Source organism: Ranitomeya imitator, chromosome 8, assembly GCF_032444005.1.
Source record: "Ranitomeya imitator isolate aRanImi1 chromosome 8, aRanImi1.pri, whole genome shotgun sequence".
Lineage (NCBI taxonomy): Eukaryota > Metazoa > Chordata > Amphibia > Anura > Dendrobatidae > Ranitomeya > Ranitomeya imitator.
The window spans coordinates 90384880-90402398 of record NC_091289.1 but is presented as its reverse complement, the minus strand read 5'-3'; the positions used below and the strand labels follow the sequence as shown (position 1 = coordinate 90402398).

The 17519-nt window shown below is 42.9% G+C and overlaps 1 protein-coding gene across 7 annotated transcripts in view; it reads right to left on the bottom strand.

The window, feature by feature from the left end:
• PDE4DIP (phosphodiesterase 4D interacting protein) overlaps positions 1-17519 on the bottom strand; it is a 1776665-nt gene that overhangs the window by 1043982 nt on the left and 715164 nt on the right. For all 7 annotated transcript variants that reach the window (XM_069737152.1, XM_069737153.1, XM_069737154.1 and 4 more), the window contains one exon: positions 16649-16789. In XM_069737152.1, the coding sequence (XP_069593253.1) occupies positions 16649-16789 (141 nt within the window). The remainder of the gene's footprint in view (positions 1-16648; positions 16790-17519) is intronic.

Genomic DNA, 17519 nt, shown 5'->3' with positions numbered 1-17519 from the left:
CGCAAAATCAACAGACAGCCCTGGCACACCAGCCTGACCAAAGAACTGAGGCGAACTTCCAGGGCTGCTGAGCGCAGATGGAAAAGATCCCACTCCAATGAGCACTTCATCGCATTCAAACAGTCCCTCACTACTTTCAAGACCACACTCACCACAGCTAGACAAACCTACTTCTCATCTCTCATATCCTCCCTGTCTCACAACCCTAAACAGTTATTCAACACCTTCAATTCTCTCCTCCGTCCCCCAGCACCTCTTCCCTCCCCATTCATCTCAGCTAAAGACTTTGCCTCATTTTTCAAGCAGAAGATTGATAACATCAGAGACAGTTTTGGTCAACAACCCCCAGAGCCCTTCCTCCCGACTTCCCAGCCCTCCACCTCCAAAACCAACTTCTCCACCATTACAGAAGATCGACTCTCCACTCTACTCTCAAGATCACATCTCACCACCTGTGCACTTGACCCAATCCCATCCCACTTCATCCCAAACCTCACCACAATCGACATCCCAACCCTAACCCATCTCTTCAACCTATCAGTAACAACTGGTGTTTTCCCCTCAAGCTTTAAACATGCCTCCATCACACCTATCCTCAAAAAGCCCTCTCTTGACCCATCCTCTGTATCTTGCTATCGCCCTATATCACTTCTCCCCTATGCCTCCAAGCTAATGGAACAACACATCTACCTTGAACTGTCCTCCCATCTCTCTTCTTGCTCCCTCTTCAACCGCTTACAATCTGGCTTCCGGTCACAGCACTCCACTGAAACTGCCCTAACTAAGGTCACCAATGACCTCTTAACCTCTAATAATAATTTAGGAAATAGCGGTACAGAGAGGAACATCAAGTGCATGTATACTAACGCCAGAAGCCTCGCCAACAAAATGGACGAATTAGAACTAATGTTGTTGGAGCATAACTATGACATGGTGGGGATATCTAAAACATGGCTGGATGAGAGCCCTGACTGGGCTGTTAACTTGCAGGGCTATAGCCTGTTCAGAAATGACCGTACAGATAAGCGAGGGGGTGGGGTGTGTGTATATGTAAAATCGTCCTTAAAACCCATCCTGCGTGATAATATAGGTGAATTTAATGAAAATGTAGAATCCCTGTGGGTGGACATAAGGGGAGGGGGAAAAAATAATAAATTACTGATAGGGGTTTGTTATAAATCTCCAAAAATAATGGAAGCAATGGAGAATATCCTCGTAAAGCAAATAGATGAAGCTGCGACTCAAGGAGAAGTCATTATTATGGGGGACTTCAACTACCCTAAAATAGATTGGGGAACAGAAACCTGCAGTTCCAGCAAAGGTAATCGGTTTTTGACAACTATGAGAGACAATTACCCTTCACAACTGGTTCAGGACCCAACAAGAAGGGGGGCACTGCTAGACCTCATATTAACCAACAGGCCAGACCGCATAGAAAATATAAGGGTTGGGGGTCACTTGGGAAATAGCGATCACAAAATATTAAGTTTTCATGAATCCTTTAAAAAGATGTGTAATAGAGGGGTTACAAGGACACTAAACTTCAGGATGGCAAATTTCCAACGGATGAGAGAGGATCTTGGTGGAATTAACTGGGACGATATCCTGAGACACAAAAATACACAAAGAAAATGGGAGACATTTATTAGCATCCTGGATAGGACCTGTGCACAGTATATACCGTATGGGAATAAACATACTAGGAGGAAACCAATATGGCTAAATAGAGCTGTAAGGGGCGCAATAAGTGACAAATAGAAAGCATTTAAAGAAATAAAGGAAGTAGGTAGTGAGGAGGCATTAAATAAATACAAAAAAAAATTAAATAAATTCTGTAAAAAGCAAATCAAGGCAGCAAAGATTGAGACAGAGAGACTCATTGCCAGAGAGAGTAAAAATAATCCTAAAATATTCTTTAACTACATAAATAGTAAGAAACTAAAAAAATGATAGTGTTGGCCCCCTTAAAAATAGTCTGGGTGAAATGGTGGATGAGGATGAGGAAAAAGCCAATATGCTAAATGACTTTTTTTCATCAGTATTTACACAAGAAAATCTCATGGCAGACAAAATGACTAGTGATAAAAATTCCCAATTAAATGTCACCTGCTTAATCCAGCAGGAAGTGCGGTGGCGTCTAAAAATCACTAAAATTGACAAATCTCCGGGCCCGGATTGGATACACCCTCGAGTACTGCAGGAATTAAGTAAGTCATTGATAGACCATTATTTTTAATTTTTAAAGACTCCATAATAACAGGGTCTGTACCACAGGACTGGCGTATAGCAAATGTGGTGCCAATATTCAAAAAGGGGACAAAAACTGAACTCGGAAATTATAGGCCAGTAAGCTTAACCTTTACTCTGGGTAAAATCCTGGAGGGAATTCTAAGGGATGCTATACTGGAGTATCTGAAGAGGAATAACCTTATGACCCAGTATCAGCACGGGTTTACTAGGGACCGTTCATGTCAGACTAATTTGATCAGTTTCTATGAAGAGGTAAGTTCCGGATTGGACCAAGGGAACCCAGTGGATGTAGTGTATATGGACTTTTCAAAAGCTTTTGATATGGTGCCACACAAAAGGTTGATACATAAAATGAGAATAATGGGGATAGGGGAAAATATGTGTAAGTGGGTTGAGAGCTGGCTCAGGGATAGGAAACAAAGGGTGGTTATTAATTGAGCACACTCGGACTGGGTAGCGGTTAGCAGTGGGGTACCACAGAGGTCAGTATTGGGCCCTCTTCTTTTTAACATATTTATTAATAACCTTGTAGGGGGCATTCAGAGTAGAATTTCAATATTTGCAGATGACACTAAACTCTGCAGGGTAATCAATACAGAGGAGGACAATTTTATATTACAGGATGATTTATGTAAACTAGAAGCTTAGGCTGATAAATGGCAAATGAGCTTTAATGGGGATAAATGTAAGGTCATGCACTTGGGTGGAAGTAATAAGATGTATAATTATGTGCTTAATTCTAAAACTCTGGGCAAAACCGTCAATGAAAAAGACCTGGGTGTATGGGTCGATGACAAACTCATATTCAGTGGCCAGTGTCAGGCAGCTGCTACAAAGGCAAATAAAATAATGGGATGCATTAAAAGAGGCATAGATGCTCATGAGGAGAACATCATTTTACCTCTATACAAGTCACTAGTTCGACCACACTTAGAATACTGTGCACAGTTCTGATCTCGGGGGTATAAGAAAGACATAGCTGATCTAGAGCGGGTGCAGAGAAGAGCGACCAAGGTTATTAGAGGACTGGGGGGTCTGGAATACCAAGATAAGTTATTACACTTGGGGCTATATAGTTTGGAAAAAAAAGACTAAGGGGTGATCATATTTTAATGTATAAATATATGAAGGGACAGTACAAAGACCTTTCTGATGATCTTTTTAATCATAGACCTGAAACAGGGACAAGGGGGCATCCTCTACGTTTGGAGGAAAAAAGGTTTAAGCATAATAACAGACGCGGATTCTTTACTGTAAGAGCAGTGAGACTATGGAACTCTCTGCCGTATGATGTTGTAATGAGTGATTCATTACTTAAATTTAAGAGGGGACTGGATACCTTTCTGGAAAAGTATAATGTTACAGGGTATATATACTAGATTCCTTGATAGGGCGTTGATCCAGGGAACTAGTCTGATTGCCGTATGTGGAGTTGGGAAGGAATTTTTTTCCCCAATGTGGAGCTTACTCTTTGCCACATGGGTTTTTTTTGCCTTCCCCTGGATTAACATGTTAGGGCATTTTAGGTTAGGCTATGGGTTGAACTAGATGGACTTATAGTCTTCCTTCAACCTTAATAACTATGTAACTAAGAGCAAGCGAAACTACTCTGTCCTCCTCCTCCTGGACCTGTCGGCTGCCTTTGACACAGTGGACCATTCCCTATTATTACAGACCCTCTCATCCCTTGGCATCACAGACTTGGCCCTATCCTGGATCTCATCATACCTAACAGACCAGACATTCAGCGCCACCCACTCACACACCACCTCCTCATCTCGCCACCTATCTGTCAGAGTCCCACAAAGTTCAGTCCTAGGGCCCCTGCTCTTCTCCATTTACACCTTTGGCCTGGGACAGCTCATAGAATCTCATTGCTTTCAGTATCATCTCTATGCTGATGACACACAGATCTACATCTCTGGACCAGATATCATCTCCCTACTAACCAGAATCCCTCAATGTCTGTCCACTATTTCATCCTTTTTCTCTGCTAGATTTCTGAAACATAACATGGACAAAACAGAATTCATCATCTTTCCCCCATCTTATGTGACCCCCCCCCAACGAATCTATCCATTACAGTAAATGGCTGCCCACTCTCCCCAGTCCCACAAGCTCGCTGCCTCGGGGTAATCCTTGATGCTGATTTCTCTTTCAAACCACATATCCAAGCCCTTTCCACTTCCTGCCGACTTCAACTCAAAAATATTTAACGAATCCGTTCATTCCTCAACCAAGAATCTGCAAAAACCCTAGTCCATGCCCTCATCATCTCTCGCCTTGACTACTGCAACCTCCTGTTCTGTGGCCTCCCCTCGAACTCTCGCACCCCTCCAATCTATTCTAAACTCTGCTGCCTGACTAATCCACTTGTCCCCCCGCTATTCCCCAGCTTCTCCCCTCTGTCAATCCCTTCACTGGCTCCCCATTGCCCAGAGACTCCAGTACAAAACCCTAACCATGACGCACAAAGCCATCCACAATCTGTCTCCTCCATACATCTGTGACCTCGTCTCCCAGTACTTACCTACACGCAACCTCCGATCCTCACAAGACATCCTTCTCTACTCCCCTCTTATCTCTTCTTCCCACAGTCGTATACAAGATTTCTCTCGCGTATCACCCCTACTCTGGAACCCTCTACCCCAACATATCAGACTCTCACCTACCATTGAAACTTTCAAAAAGAACCTGAAGACCTACCTCTTCCGGGAAGCCCATAACCTACAGTAACCACCTATCGACCAAACCGCTGCATGACCATCTCTACCCTCACCTACTGTATTCTCACCCATCCCTTGTAGATTGTGACCCTTGCGGGCAGGGTCCTCTCTCCTCCTTTACCAGTTATGACTTGTATTGTTTAAGATTATTGCTATTGTTTTTATTTTGTATACCCCTTCTTACATGTAAAGCGCCATGGAATAAATGGCGCTATAACAATAAATAATAATAATAATTAGTACCCCACAATACGTGTTTCACAGAACTGGTACTTGGTGGTCAGTACTCCATAAAGCGTGATTCACAGAACTAGTACTTGCAATCAGTACACCATAAAGCGTGATACACAGAACCGGAACTTGGCGATCAGTACCCCATAAAGCACGATTCACAGAACTGGTACTTAGCGATCAGTACCCCATAAAGCGTCATTCACAGAACTGGTACTTGGCGATCAGTACACCACAAAGCGAGATTCACAGAACTGGTACTTGGCAGTCAGTACCTCACAAAGAGTGATTCAAAGAACTGGTACTTGACAATTAGTACCTCGCAAAGCATGATACACAGAACTGGTAATTGGTGATCAGTACCCCATAAAGCGTGATTCACAGAACTGGTATTTGGCGATTCGTACCCCACAATGCGTGATTCACAGAACTGGTAATAGGCGATCAGTACCTCACAAAGCATGATTCACAGAACTGGTACTTGGCGATCAGCACCTCACAATGCGTGATTCACAGAACTGGTACTTGGCGATCAGTACCCCAGAACGCATGATTCACAGAACTGATACTTGATAATCAGCACTCCACAAAGCGTGATTCACAGAACTGGTACTTGGAGATCAGTACCCCATGAAGTGTGATTCACAGAACTGGTACTTGGCGATTAGTACCCCACAATGCGTGATTCACAGAACTGGTAATTGGCGATCAGTACCTCACAATGCGTGATTCACAGAACTGGTACTTGGCGATCAGTACCCCATAAAGCGTGATTCACAGAACTGGTACTTGGCAGTCAGTACCCCACAAAGCGTTATTCACAGAACTGGTACTTGGCGATCAGTACCCCATAAAGAATGATTCACAGAACTGGTACTTGGCGATCAATACCCCACAATGCATGATTCACAGAACTGGTAATTGGTGATCAGTACTCCATAAAGCGTGATTCACAGAACTAGTACTTGGCGATCAGTACACCATAAAGCGTGATTTCACAGAACTGGTATTTGGCGATTAGTACCCCACAATGCGTGATTCACAGAACTGGTACTTGGTGATTAGTACCCCAAAATGCGTGATTCACAGAACTGGTACTTGGCGATCAGTACACCATAAAGCGTGATTTACAGAACTAGTACCCCATAAAGCATGATTCACAGAACGGATAATTGGTGATCAGTACCTCACAAAGCGTGATTCACAGAACTGGTACTTGGCAATCAGTACCCCATAAAGAGTGATTCACAGAACTGGTACTTGGCGATTAGTACCCAACAATGCGTGATGCACAGAGCTGTTACTTGGCAGTTAGTACCCATAAAGCGTGATTCACAGAACTGATAATTGGTGATCAGTACCTCACAAAGCGTGATTCACAGAACAGGTAATTGGCGATCAGTATCTCACAAAGAATGATTCACAGAACTGGTACTTGGCGATCAGTACCCCATGAAGCATGATTTACAGAACTGGTACTTGGGAATTAGTACCCCACAATGCGTGATTCACAGAACTGGTAATTGGCTTTCAGTACCTCACAATGCGTGATTCACAGAACTAGTACTTGGCGATCAGTACACCATAAAGTGTGATTTCACAGAACTGGTATTTGGCGATTAGAACCCAACAATGCGTGATTCACAGAACTGGTACTTGGCAGTCAGTACCCCATAAAGCGTGATTCACAGAACTGGTACTTGGCAATTAGTACCCCACAATGCGTGATTCACAGAACTGGTACTTGGCGATCAGTACCCCATAAAGCAAGATTCACAGAACTGGTACTTGGCGATCAGTACCCCATAAAGCAAGATTCACAGAACTGGTACTTGGTGATTAGTACCCCACTATGTGTGATTCACAGAACTGGTACTTGGCGATCAGTACCCCATAAAGCGTGATTCACAGAACTGGTACTTGGCAGTCAGTACCCCACAAAGCGTTATTCACAGAACTGGTACTTGCCGATTAGTACCCCACTATGCGTGATTCACAGAACTGGTAATTGGCGATCAGTACTTCACAATGCGTGACTCAAAGAACTGGTACTTGGTGATCAGAACTCCATAAAGCGTGATTCACAGAACTGGTACTTGGCGATCAGTACACCATAAAGCGTGATTTCACAGAACTGGTATTTGGCGATTAGTACCCAACAATGCGTGATGCACAGAGCTGTTACTTGGCAGTCAGTACCCATAAAGCGTGATTCACAGAACTGATAATTGGTGATCAGTACCTCACAAAGCGTGATTCACAGAACAGGTAATTGGCAATCAGTACCCCATAAAGCGTGATTCACAGAACTGATAATTGGTGATCAGTACCTCACAAAGAATGATTCACAGAACTGGTACTTGGCAATCAGTACCCCATAAAGCGTGATTCACAGAACTGGTACTTGGGAATTAGTACCCCACAATGCGTGATTCACAGAACAGGTAATTGGCGATCAGTGCCTCACAATGCGTGATTCACAGAACTAGTACTTGGCGATCAGTACACCATAAAGCGTGATTTCACAGAACTGGTATTTGGAGATTAGTACCCCATAATGCGTGATTCAAAGAACTGGTACTTGGCGATCAGCACAACACAAAGCGTGACTCACAGAACTAGTACCCCATAAAGCGTGATTCACAGAACTGATAATTGGTGATCAGTACCTCACAAAGCGTGATTCACAGAACTGGTACTTGGCGATCAGTACACCATAAAGTGTGATTCACAGAATTGGTACTTGGCAATCAGTACCCCATAAAGCATGATTCACAGAACTGATACTTGGTAATCAGCACTCCATAAAGCGTGATTCACAGAACTGGTACTTGGAGATCAGTACCCCATGAAGTGTGATTCACAGAACTGGTAATTGGCGATCAGTACCTCACAATGCGTGATTCACAGAACTGGCACTTGGCGATCAGTACCCCATAAAGCGTGATTCACAGAACTGGTACTTGGCGATCAGTACCCCATAACGAATGATTCACAGAACTGGTACTTGGCCCTCAATACCCCACAATGCATGATTCACAGAACTGGTACTTGACGATTAGTACCCCACTATGCCGTGATTCACAGAACTGGTAATTGGCGATCAGTACTTCACAATGCGTGACTCACAGAACTGGTACTTGGTGATCAGTACACCATAAAGCGTGATTCACAGAACTAGTACTTGGTGTTCAGTACACCATAAAGCGTGATTTTACAGAACTGGTATTTGGCGATTAGTGCCCCACAATGCGTGATTCACAGAACTGGTACTTGGCAGTCAGTACCCATAAAGCGTGATTCACAGAACTGGTACTTGGTGATTAGTACCCCAAAATGCGTGATTCACAGAACTGGTACTTGGCGATCAGCACACCATAAAGCGTGATTTACAGAACTAGTACCCCATAAAGCGTGATTCACAGAACTGATAATTGGTGATCAGTACCTCACAAAGCGTGATTCACAGAACTGGTACTTGGCGATCAATACACCATAAAGCGTGATTCACAGAACTGGTACTTGGGAATTAGTACACCACAATGCGTGTTTCACAGAACTGGTAATCGGCGATCAGTACCTCACAAAGAATGATTCACAGAACTGGTACTTGGCGATCAGTACACTATAAAGCGTGATTCACAGAACTGGTACTTGGCGATCAGTACCTCATAAAGCGTGATTCACAGAACTGGTACTTGACAATCAATACCTCACAAAGAGTGATTCAAAGAACAGGTACTTGACAATTAGTACCCCACAATGCGTGATTCACAGAACTGGTAATTGGCGATCAGTACCTCACAAAAAGTGATTCACAGAACTGGTAATTGGCGATCAGTACCTCACAAAAAGTGATTCACAGAACTGGTAATTGGCGATCAGTACCTCACAAAAAGTGATTCACAGAACTGGTACTTGGCGATTCGTACCCTTCAATACGTGATTCACAGAACTGGTAATTGGCGATCAGTACCCCATAAAGCGTGATTCAGAGAACTGATACTTGGCGATCAGTACCTCACAATGCATGATTCACAGAACTGGTAATTGGCGATCAGTACCCCATAAAGCTTATTTCACAGAACTTGTACTTGGCGATCAGTAACCCATAAAGCGTGATTCACAGAACTGGTACTTGGCGATTAGTACCCCACTATGCGTGATTCACAGATTTACTGTGTTAGAGTATTTTGCCTTTGAGTCACAAATCTATAACCGTCCTCTGCAGTACACTAAGATATAAATCCAAGGAGAACTAAGAGTCCAGAAAGTAGCCAAAATAATATTGACATTAGTATTTCATTATAAAATTCACAAATAAACATAAACACATCATTAAAAATACGTGAGCAAAATCCATAGTGCATCAAAACAAACCTAGGATCGAGGACTAAGATACTACTGGATATATATGGTTGTAAATACCTATGGTGAAATGTGTGACCAGTATACTGCCATACTAAACATGAGGCTATAGGTAAAGTGCAACAGCTCCATTAACTCCATTAGCAGACATAACTCAACAGGTATCGGTACTGCCGCTGTGCATTTGCCCCAATAGCCGTGCCAAAAAAAGGCATGTATATAGACGTTAAAGGTTAATTACCCATGGGGGTGGTGAGTCCAGTCCAGGTCCAGGTGAGCTACCCCAACGTGCGTTTCGCGTACAATAAATCCCGCTTCCTCAGGGGGCGTGGCCTAACTAAGATCTATTGTTAGAGTCGCCATTTGAATGGTTTTTTTGCTACTAATAACTGACGTTCTATTTATATAATAGTACACTAAGATAATAGCAGTAGCTATTACCAGGCGCCAAGTTTCTGTGATCCCGTCACTGCTCTGTACCTAGTGGCTAAAACTGTAGATCCTGTGTGAAGCGACATTGTTAACAAAGGTTTATTAATGTTCTTCCATAAGTATATAGGAGGCTGGTTCACATGCTGTGTTATAAATTTTGGAAACTTTTTTTTAAAGCTATTAGTGCAAGGCAAAGACAGAAAGTTTAGATATTTTTCTCAAACAAATCTTTTAACTCATCCATCCATAGATTTTGAACAAGGTTTCCATCATAGTTATAACTAGCTGAAGAGCCCGGCATTGCCTGGGCATAGTAAATATCTGTGGTTAGTTATAGCACCTCACTTCTCTTATTTTCCCATCACACCTCTCATTTTCCCAATCACATCTTTCATTTTCCCCCTCACACCTCATTTTCTCCCTCACACCTCTCATTTTCTCCCTCACTCCTCTCATTCCCCCCTAACACTTGTCATTTCGACCTCACATCTGTCATTTTCCGATCACTCCACTATTTTCCCTCACTCCTCTCATTTTGCACACACACCTTTTCATTTTCACCTCACACCTCATTTTCACCTCAGTATATACAGGTTTGTCATCTCCCTTATATATAGTATACACCTGTATGTCATCTCCTGTATATAGTATATACCTGTATGTCATCTCACCTGTATATAGTATATACCTGTATGTCATCTTACCTGTATATAGTATATACCTGCTGTGTGTCATCTCCCCTGTATATGGTATATACCTGTATGTCATCTCCTCCTATATATAGTATATACCTGTATGTCGTCTCCTTCTATATATAGTAAATACCTGTATGTCATCTCCTCCTGTACATAGTATATACCTGTGTCTCATCTCCACTGTATATAGTATATATCTGTGTGTCATCTCCTCCTGTATATAGTATATACCTGTAGGTCATCTGCTCCTGTATATAGTATATACCTGTAGGTCATCTGCTCCTGTATATAGTATATACCTGTGTGTCATCTCCTCCTGTATATAGTATATACCTGTATGTCATCTCCTCCTGTATATAGTATGTACCTGTATGTCATCTCCTCTATATAGTATATACCTGTGTGTCATCTCTCCTATATATAGTATATATCTGTGTGTCATCTCCCCTGTATATAGTATATACCTGTGTGTCATCTCCCCTGTATATAGTATATACCTGTGTGTCATCTCCCCTGTATATAGTATATACCTCTGTGTGTCATCTCCCCTGTATATAGTATATGCCTGTGTCATCTCCACTGTATATAGTATATATCTGTATGTCATCTCCTGTATTAGACCTCGTTCACACATTTTTTGCTCAGTATTTTTACCTCAGTATTTGTAAGATAAATTGGCAGCCTGATAAATCCCCAGCCAACAGGAAGCCCTCCCCCCTGGCAGTATATATTAGCTCACACATACACATAATAGACAGGTCATGTGACTGACAGCTGCCGTATTTCCTATATGGTACATTTGTTGCTCTTGTAGTTTGTCTGCTTATTAATCGGATTTTTATTTTTGAAGGATATTACCAGACTTGTGTGTGTTTTAGGGCGAGTTTCGTTTGTCAAGTTGCGGGTGTTGAGTTGCGTGTGGCGACATGCATGTAGCGACTTTTGTGAGATGAGTTTTGTGTGGCAACATGCGTGTAGCAACTTTTGTGTGCCGAGTTGCATGTGACAGGTTAGTGTAGCAAGTTGTGTGCAGCAAGTTTTGCGCATGGCGAGTTTTGCGCGTGGCGAGTTTTATGTGTGGTGCCTTTTGAGTATGTGCAAGTTTTGTGTGAGGCAACTTTTGCATGTGTTGCAACTTTTGTGCATGTGGAAATTTTTCCACGTGTGCAAGTTTTGCGTGTGGCGAGTTATCCATGAGGTGAGTTATGCACTTGTGGTGAGTTTTGCGTGAGCCTAGTTTTTGCATGTGGCGAGTTTTGCGCGTGGCGAGTTTTGAGCGGCGACTTTTGTGTTTCGACTTTTATGTGGCAAGGTTGGTGTATGTATGGGGAAATGTGTGCTGAGGGTAATATGTGTTCAAGCACGTGGTAGTGTGTGGCGCATTTTGTGTGTGTTCATATCCCCGTGTGTGTTGAGTATCCCATGTCGGGGCCCCACCTTAGCAATTGTACGGTATATACTCTTTGGCGCCATCGCTCTCATTCTTTAAGTCCCCCTTGTTCAGATCTGGCAGCTGTCAATTTGCCTCCAACACTTTTCCTTTCACTTTTCCCCATTATGTAGATAGGGGCAAAATTGCTTGGTGAATTGGAAAGCGCGGGGTTAAAATTTCACCTCACAACAAAGCCTATGATGCTCTCAGGGTCCAGACGTGTGACTGTGCAAAATTTTGTGGCTGTAGCTGCGACGCCTCCAACACTTTTCCTTTCACTTTTTCCCCATTATGTAGATAGGGGCAAAATTGCTTGGTGAATTGGAAAGCGCGGGGTTAAAATTTCACCTCACAACAAAGCCTATGATGCTCTCAGGGTCCAGACGTGTGACTGTGCAAAATTTTGTGGCTGTAGCTGTGACGGTACAGATGCCAATCCCGGACATACATACATACACACACATACACACACACATTCAGCTTTATATATTAGACTAGCTTTAGAGCCCGGCGTTGCCTGGGCATAGTAAATATCTGTGGTTAGTTATAGCACCTCACTTCTCTTATTTTCCCATCACGCCTCTCATTTTCCCCCTCACTCCTCTCATTCCCCCCTAACACTTGTCATTTCGACCTCACATCTGTCATTTTCCGATCACTCCACTATTTTCCCTCACTCCTCTAATTTTGCACTCACACCTTTTCATTTTCACCTCACACCTCTCATTTTCACCTCAGTATATACATGTTTGTCATCTCCCTTATATATAGTATACACCTGTATGTCATCTCCTGTATATAGTATATACCTGTATGTCATCTCCCCTGTATATAGTATATACCTGCTGTGTGTCATCTCCCCTGTATATAGTATATACCTGTATGTCATCTCCTGCTATATATAGTATATACCTGTATGTCATCTCCTTTTATATATAGTATATACCTGTATGTCATCTCCTCCTGTATATAGTATATACCTGTGTGTCATCTCCCCTGTATATAGTATATATCTGTGTCATCTCCTCCTGTATATAGTATATACCTGTATGTCATCTTCTATATATAGCATATACCTGTATGTCATCTCCTCCTGTATATAGTATATACCTGTAGGCCATCTCCTCCTGTATATAGTATATACCTGTATGTCATCTCTCCTGTATATAGTATAGATCTGTGTGTCATCTCTCCTGTATATAGTATAGATCTGTGTGTCATCTCCCCTGTATATAGTATATACCTGTGTGTCATCTCCCCTTGTGTATAGTATATACCTGTGTGTCATCTCCCCTGTATATAGTATATACCTGTGTCATCTCCACTGTATATAGTATATATCTGTATGTCATCTCCTCCTATATTAGACCTCGTTCACACGTTATTTGCTCAGTATTTTTACCTCAGTATTTGTAAGCTAAATTGGCAGCCTGATAAATCCCCAGCCAACAGGAAGCCCTCCCTGTTGTGAATTCTGTTGTCAAGCTCCCTCCTGTGGTCATGAGTGGTACTTCGGCTAGTTCTGTCCATTGACTTCCTCTGGTAGCTGTGAGTGGAGCTGCTGCTTCTGAGTTTCCTTCCACAGGTGACGAGGTTAATTCGTTGGCTGGCTGCTCTATTTAACTCCACCTAGATCGTTGCTCCATGCCAGCTGTCAATGTTCTAGTATTGGTCTAGTTCGCTCCTGGATCTTTCTGGTGACCTGTCTACTCCAGCAGAAGCTAAGTTCCTGCTAGTTATTTACTTATTTTCTATTTTTCTGCCCAGCCTGCTATTTTGATTGTGTCTTGCTAGCTGGAAGCTCTGGGATGCAGAGTGGCACCTCCGCACCGTGAGTCGGTGCGGAGGTCTTTTTTGCACACTCTGCGTGGTGTTTTGTAGTTTTTTGTGCTGACCGCAAAGATACCTTTCCTATCCTCTGTCTGTTCAGTAAGTGGGGCCTCTCTTTGCTAAAATCTATTTCATCTCTGTGTTTGTGATTTTCATCTTAACTCACAGTCAATATATGTGGGGGGCTGCCTTTTCCTTTGGGGAATTTCTCTGAGGCAAGGTAGGCTTTATTTTTCTATCTTTAGGGCTAGCTAGTTCTGAGGCTGTGACGAGTTGCATAGGGAGCGTTAGGAGCAATCCACGGCTATCAGGTCTTTCCGGGTGCTCTTAACCACCAGGTCCATTATTGTCCTAACCACCAGGTCATAATAGCTCACACATACACATAATAGACAGGTCATGTGACTGACAGCTGCCGTATTTCCTATATGGTACATTTGTTGCTATTGTAGTTTGTCTGCTTATTAATCAGATTTTTATTTTTGAAGGATAATACCAGACTTGTGTGTGTTTTAGGGCGAGTTTCGTTTGTCAAGTTGTCTGTGTTGAGTTGCGTGTGGCGACATGCATGTAGCGACTTTTGTGAGATGAGTTTTGTGTGGCAACATGCGTGTAGCAACTTTTTGTGTGTCGAGTTGCATGTGACAGGTTAGTGTAGCAAGTTTTGCGCATGGCGAGTTTTGCGCATGGCGAGTTTTATGTGTGGTGCCTTTTGAGTATGTGCAAGTTTTGTGTGAGGCAACTTTTGCATGTGTTGCAACTTTTGTGCATGTGGCAATTTTTCCGCGTGTGCAAGTTTTGCGTGTGGCGAGTTTTCCATGAGGTGAGTTTTGCACTTGTGGCGAGTTTTGCGTGAGCCTAGTTTTTGCATGTGGCGAGTTTTGCGCGTGGCGAGTTTTGAGCGGCGACTTTTGTGTTTCGACTTTTATGTGGCAAGGTTGGTGTATGTATGGGGAAATGTGTGCTGAGGGTAATATGTGTTCAAGCACGTGGTAGTGTGTGGCGCATTTTGTGTGTGTGTTCATATCCCCATGTGTGGTGAGTATCCCATGTCGGGGCTCCACCTTAGCAACTGTACGGTATATACTCTTTGGCGCCATCGCTCTCATTCTTTAAGTCCCCCTTGTTTACATCTGGCAGCTGTCAATTTGCCTCCAACACTTTTCCTTTCACTTTTCCCCATTATGTAGATAGGGGCAAAATTGTTTGGTGAATTGGAACGCGCGGGGTTAAAATTTCGCCTCACAACATAGCCTATGACGCTCTCGGGGTCCAGACGTGTGACTGTGCAAAATTTTGTGGCTGTAGCTGCGACGGTACAGATGCCAATCCCGGACATACACACATACACACACACACACACACACACACATACACACACTCATTCAGCTTTATATAGTAGATAATACATTTTCAGAGAAAGAACTCAAAATTTTTAGGGGAGTTTGAAGAGTTTCTGCTCATTTTTAGCTCCAAGATTTCCTAATTAGCTCAGTGAGCACATAACAGCATTCTGCTTTACAGGCTTCCTTCTGGATCTGTTTTTTCATTAGAACAGAGACTGTCCCGCTTTTCTGTCTTGTAGAACCACATGATTCTGATCAATCTGGTTTTTTTTTTAGACAATGTAAGTCTATAAGCAATAGATTGTGCTACATGATAGGCACACCGCTACATTCTGTTGCACCATTCCATACAGTTTGGAGGGTTCATATTTTTCTCCTTCCCCAATGACAACACCATGGAGAGAGGGGATCAGCCCTTTAGGGACAGGAAATCTACAAATAATAAGGGCAGTACCTCTCCCTCGCACCAGGTTTGATTTCCTGTCCCTCACGGGGAACCTTCAGTTCGGCGGTACCTGGATGAAGATTCCGAATGAAGATGGTCCAGGGCTGGCTAGTCCGGTTTAGGCAGCAGGGAGGCCCCTGCCTGAAGCCGCCACTGCTGGGACCGAGGGTTCTTGCAGGGTGAGCAGGAAGGGGGGGAAGAGGGCAGACCAGAAGTAGGGCTGAGGATGCCGGGCAGCAGATTAAAAAATGAAAAGCGTGGAGACGCTCCCTGCTGCAAGTGACTGAAGCATGATGGAGGACAGCGAACCGCAGCAACAGCAACCTAAGAGGCATGTTTCTGCAGGCAAGCGGAGCGAACGATCCAGCAGACATTCTACACAGCGAGGCAGGAAATCCGTCATGATGGACACATCCCCATCCTCAAAAGCCCCGTATTGGATCCTATCCCACCTCCAGAACAGTACCCGTGGCTGCGTCTGATCGATGAGTGATCTTTGTGATTGTTCACCTTGTAATTGGGGTTCCCTTCTTTTCTTTCGTTATCTAGGAAAGGAAGAGATTGCTCTGTAAACTAACTGATGCGAGGGAGAAGTACCGCCCTTTTTATCTGTAGGTTTCCTGTTGCTGACGGATTCCCTCTCTCCGTGATGCTGTCATGGGCTCTGAGAAATCCCATTACCGATAAGTAACTGTGTCTTTTTTATTTGATAAGGTAACAGGACAATTAACGAGATGCTAAAATGTTATGTGGACCTAGTTGAACTCGTAGATTAATCATTGCTATATAGCAGCAATACAAGAAGTAAAATATAATCATTCTTTGGTTCCAATAAGCAAGAACAGTACAGTGAAAGGTTTACATTAATCACACAATACTACTACACAAAATACCTGAATTATTTTCGCTTTCTCTTGATTTTCCAGATGTACAAAATTAGACAAATTCTCAACAGACTTATTGACACCAGCATTTTGTTCTTTTAATAAACGGCATTGGCAGATTGAAGTTTGGTCCATCTTCTCTGAAGAGATCTACAATTGCAAAAAGGAAAAGCAAACTATTGCGTTATAGCATTGCCCAAAGGAGGCAATGGTACTATTAGCTTCTAGAACCCGCAATGCCTCCAAATGGTGTACGAGTAGACTTTGTAGGAAAAACGTAAACATACTATAAGTAAACACAATATATGGACAAAAAGGTGTAAGAGAAAAGCAACAGCTAAAAGATAGCATATGTAGGTGGCAAAAACAAAGCTAAAGATAACAATAAAAATCCGAGCACTCTACTCTGACCACATGCCAGCAAGTGCTAAATGATCGTACTAGGGTAAACAATCCTAAATGAGCACAAAGTCTTGGATTGAATAAGCCCCCATGATCAGACCCTCTTGAAGAAGTGACGACAGGTGAAACACGCGTCGAGGCCACCCTCTCTGCTTACAGCACGCTAACATGTCTCAAGGTAACTGCACACAATTTTTGTGACATATATGCATAATTATGTTGCCCGGACCATACTATGTGCTCCCTATCTCTTATTATGCATAGGGTCTGATCATGGGGGCTTATTCAATCCAAGACTCTGTGCACATTTAGGCTGTGTGCACACTTTGCTGTTTTTTCGAGGTTTTTCCGGATAAAAACGCTATAAAACCGCAAAAAACACGCATACAATAAGCATCCCATCATTTAGAATGAATTCCGCATGTTTTGTGCACATGATGCGTTTTTTTCCGCTAAAAAAACGCATCGCGGTAAAAAA